A 3654-nucleotide genomic window follows, 5' to 3' on the forward strand; every position below is an offset into this window, starting at 1 on the left:
GAGCCCGGGGCGGGGGTCTCAGGGTCCTGCTTGGGCCTTTGTTCTCCGGTCCGAGCTCAGGTGGTGTGGCCCTTCCTGCCAGCCCAACAAAACCTTTGTGCTCCTTTTTAAAAAAACACGCATATTAACTTGCAGAAAATTAAAATATGGATAATTTTAACTAATTAGTAATTAATTTATATTAATAAATATAATGTGTTAATTAATAAAATACATAATTTAATTAATTGATAACCTGGATAACTTCCCCACTCCGATTCGAACCGCATAAACCGAAGCCCCCCATCAGCTCCAGCCCAGAGACCGAGAGCCCACCCGCGGGTGCAGAGTCGGGCGCGCCCCGCAGCCGTGGTCCCGACCGTAAACGTGTACCTGGTCTCCACCTCGGCCGTCCCCAGGGTCCGGAGAGGGTCTGCGCGGCTCTCGCAGCGGGAGGGGCCCGAGTCCAGACCCCGCCGTCGGGAGGCAGAGACGGAGACCGTCGACCGCACGGCGCTGAGCTCCACAGGCCACGAGGGTCTCCGCCGATCCAGGGGACCAAGGTGCGCCTTCCACAGTCAAAATCCCGGCGGCGGGGCGGGCCCGCCTCTTCCTGCTCTGCGGGCCAATCACCGGCCGCCGCGCCGCGCCCGCGAAGAGCGGTACTGGAAGCCGCGGCTCGTCCATCTTTCTTGAAGGCAGGAACGTCCCGCCCCCCAGGCCACGCCTCTGCGTCCCGTCTCCGCCTCCCCGAAACCCCCACCTGCGGCGGCCATTGCAGTTGAGGGCAAGCGGCCGCGGAGGCTCGAGAAGCCGGGCAGGCGCCATGTTTGGTGCGATCCCGGAATGGCGCCCTTAAGAGCATCCACTGACAGCTGAAGCCAGGATGTCGCCATATTCTCGGAAGACACCTTCCGGGTCCCCAAACCCGGCTAAGTCCAGGGGGCCAGGCAGTGAATAAACACCGAGGGATTTTGTTTGTCCCCTTCCCAACCCCCGAACCCCTAGCGACCAGCTACCTCGGGGCCCTCGACTGCGATCGGACGCCGAGGCTGGGCGGGGCCCGACCTCCGGAGAACCTTCCTGCGGACGACGGGAGCGGAGGCCGCGCGCGGGGAGGCGGTGGCCTCGGGGACGGGACGGCCACGGCGCGGGGCCGGGAGGCCCCATGGCGCCGCCCCCAGCCCCGCTTCTGGCGCTGAGACCGGGGGAGACCGGGCCTGGGTACAAGGAGGCCGGGGCCGTGAGCTTCGCGGACGTGGCCGTGTACTTCTCCCCGGAGGAGTGGGGCTGCCTGCGGCCCGCGCAGAGGGCCCTGTACCGGGACGTGATGCGGGAGACCTACGGCCACCTGGGCGCGCTCGGTGAGGCCCCGGGTCAGAGCCCCCCTCCTCCTTCACTGGGGCTCACAGGGGAGATGACACGAGGACCGAGAGGACTGTGCGCCCTCATCCCACACCGTCCCGCCAACAGCAGCAGCCGCCTCCGCTCCCAGGGCTTCAGGTTAGGGAGCGCTTCCACCCAGCAGCCGCTTCCTTCAGGCAGGAGCACTGCGGACCCTGGCCGCGCTGAGCCCAAGTTCTGAGGAGGTGTCCTTACCCTGGCAGGGGGATGCCATCGGCCCAGGACAGCCTCTCAAGCCCCACTGTGATCCCTGTTCTCTCCCAGGATTCCCAGGCCCCAAACCAGCCCTCATCTCTTGGATGGAACAGGAGAGTGAGGCTTGGAGCCCCGCCGCCCAGGATCCTGAGGAGGGGGAGAGCCTGGGAGGAGCTCGGAGAGGTGAGGGATTGTCCCAAGTCTCCCCCACTTGACGCTCCAGGGCTTCCTGCCCCACGAAGTTTTCCCTTAGATGCCCACTTCCAGCAGCCCTGAAGGAATTCAAGACCCTCTGCCCCCGGCCCATGCTGGATACTAAAGGAGAGAGAAGGCAGACCTGGTGCCAGGTTTCAGAACTCGGGACGGTCCTCATTTTAGGACCAGAGTGGGCGAGTCAGGACCCCAAGTCCCAGACTCCGGTTCTAGGGCCCTCTTGGAGAAAACACCGCTCATTCTCCCCTTTCGGGCACAATGAAAACCTAGGAATGCACGGGGCTTCAGGTCGGCCTTTCACATTCCTCAAGCAAGGCAAAGTGGGACAAGAGGGGGGACAAGGGAAAATGCCCAACAACGGCAACAACCTCACCATCTCCCCTCCCCACCCCTTAGCAGAGTGACCTTGAGCCAAGATGCTTCCTCATCTGTACAAGTTTTATCCTATAAAAAATGGAGCAAACACAGTAGTAATAGCTATTGTTTTATTGAGCATTTACTAAATGCCTAACATGCTTCTGATTTAATCCTCCCAACAACCCTGTGAAGTAAAGAAACCATTGATTCCCATTTGAAACATGAGAGGCAAGACCCGGATAAGTCACTCTTAGGAGATGGGAAATTTGTTGATCATCCTTCAAAGGCTGTGTGTCAGTCGCTGGGGAGGACTTTGCTGCTGCTTCCCTAACTATAAGAACCCTATAACCTGAGAGGATGTAAGCAAATGTGTTTGAAAATGTATCTTGGGGGTGGGGGGCACCTGCGTGGCTCAGTCCTGAAGCATCTGCCTTCGGCTCAAGTCATGATCCCAGTCCCCCCTAGTCCCCCAGGATCCACCCTGTATCAGGCTCACAGGGAGCCTCCTTCTCCCTCTCCAGCTCCCCCATGCTTGTGTTCCCTCTCTCGCTCTCTCTGTCATAAATAAATAAAATCTTTAAAAAGAAATGAATGAAATGTATCTTGGGGCGCCTGGGTGCCTCAGTCAGCTGAGCTGCCCTTGGCTCAGGTCATGATCCCAGGGTCCTGGGATCCAGTCCCACATCAGTCTCTCTGCTCGGCAGGGAGCCTGCTGCTCCCCTCACTTGTGCTCTCTCTCTGTCAAATAAATAAGTAAAATCTTTAAAAAACAAGATAAAATGTCTCTTACTTTCCATTTCCCAGGAGACACCCCAAACAAGAAGAAAGCCACACGGGAAGAAGGGCCGGGAGCCAAGGGACCCAGAAAGCCTCCCGGCAAGGAGCCTTCGGAAGAGCTGGTTAAGCACAACCCCGACTGGACCGTCAGAAAAGCTCGGGGCAGAGCACAGCCGGCCACCAGTGCCGCCTGGAACCAGAACACAGGCGTGCAGTCCTCAGCCCCGGCGGCCAGCGTGGACACTCAGGACAGCCAGCGGCGGCACGTGTGTGCGGACTGCGGCCGCCGCTTCACCTACCCATCCCTGCTGGTCAGCCACCGGCGGATGCACTCCGGCGAGCGGCCCTTCCCCTGCCCCGAGTGCGGCATGCGCTTCAAGAGGAAGTTCGCGGTGGAGGCGCACCAGTGGATCCACCGCTCCTGCTCTGGGGGGCGGCGGGGCCGGAGGCCTGGCATCCGCGCTGTGCCTCGGGCCCCGGTGAGGGGTGACCGGGACCCACCTGTGCTGTTCCGACACTACCCAGACATCTTTGAGGAGTGCGGGTGAGCCCCTCGCGCAGGCTGGAGTTGAGCCTGAACCACCTGGACTGCCTGAGCCCTGAGGGGGGCTCCCGTGGCAGGGGTTTGGGAACCGAAATTCATCCCTTGGGCTTCCCTCAAGGATCCCTCAAGTTTCAAAACTTGTAAAAAGAAAAGTGCCTGTAAAGATACAAATAGATTAAACTTGA

The 3654-nt window shown here is 60.0% G+C and overlaps 2 protein-coding genes across 3 annotated transcripts in view; one reads left to right on the top strand and one right to left on the bottom strand.

Annotated features, from left to right (window-relative positions):
• Nucleotides 1-807, bottom strand: part of LOC132027298 (uncharacterized) — a 5930-nt gene extending 5123 nt beyond the window's left edge. The window contains exons 1-2 of the mRNA XM_059416050.1: nt 373-807; nt 5-103 (exon numbers count right to left, since the gene is read on the bottom strand). Of these exons, the coding sequence (XP_059272033.1) occupies nt 5-103; nt 373-807 (534 nt within the window). The remainder of the gene's footprint in view (nt 1-4; nt 104-372) is intronic.
• A 328-nt stretch (nt 808-1135) lies between these two features.
• Nucleotides 1136-3654, top strand: LOC132026713 (zinc finger protein 688-like). Of its 2 annotated transcripts, XM_059414904.1 has the most exons (3): nt 1136-1343; nt 1648-1761; nt 2953-3654. In XM_059414904.1, the coding sequence occupies exons 1-3, from the start codon at nt 1148-1150 to the stop codon at nt 3471-3473; spliced, it is 831 nt and encodes a 276-aa protein (XP_059270887.1). In that variant the 5' UTR covers nt 1136-1147; the 3' UTR covers nt 3474-3654. The 2 variants fall into 2 exon arrangements, with proteins under 2 accessions (XP_059270887.1, XP_059270888.1); XM_059414905.1 differs by lacking the exon at nt 1648-1761.

This window comes from Mustela nigripes, chromosome 11, assembly GCF_022355385.1.
Source record: "Mustela nigripes isolate SB6536 chromosome 11, MUSNIG.SB6536, whole genome shotgun sequence".
NCBI classification, from domain to species: Eukaryota; Metazoa; Chordata; class Mammalia; order Carnivora; family Mustelidae; genus Mustela; species Mustela nigripes.

Coding starts and splice junctions, on each gene's coding strand:
- LOC132026713 (XM_059414904.1), top strand. CDS start 1,148: ATGGCGCCGCCCCCAGCCCCGCTTCTGGCGCTGAGACCGGGGGAGACC. Junction 1,344..1,647: donor CGGCCACCTGGGCGCGCTCG/GTGAGGCCCCGG, acceptor GTTCTCTCCCAG/GATTCCCAGGCCCCAAACCA. Junction 1,762..2,952: donor CCTGGGAGGAGCTCGGAGAG/GTGAGGGATTGT, acceptor TCCATTTCCCAG/GAGACACCCCAAACAAGAAG.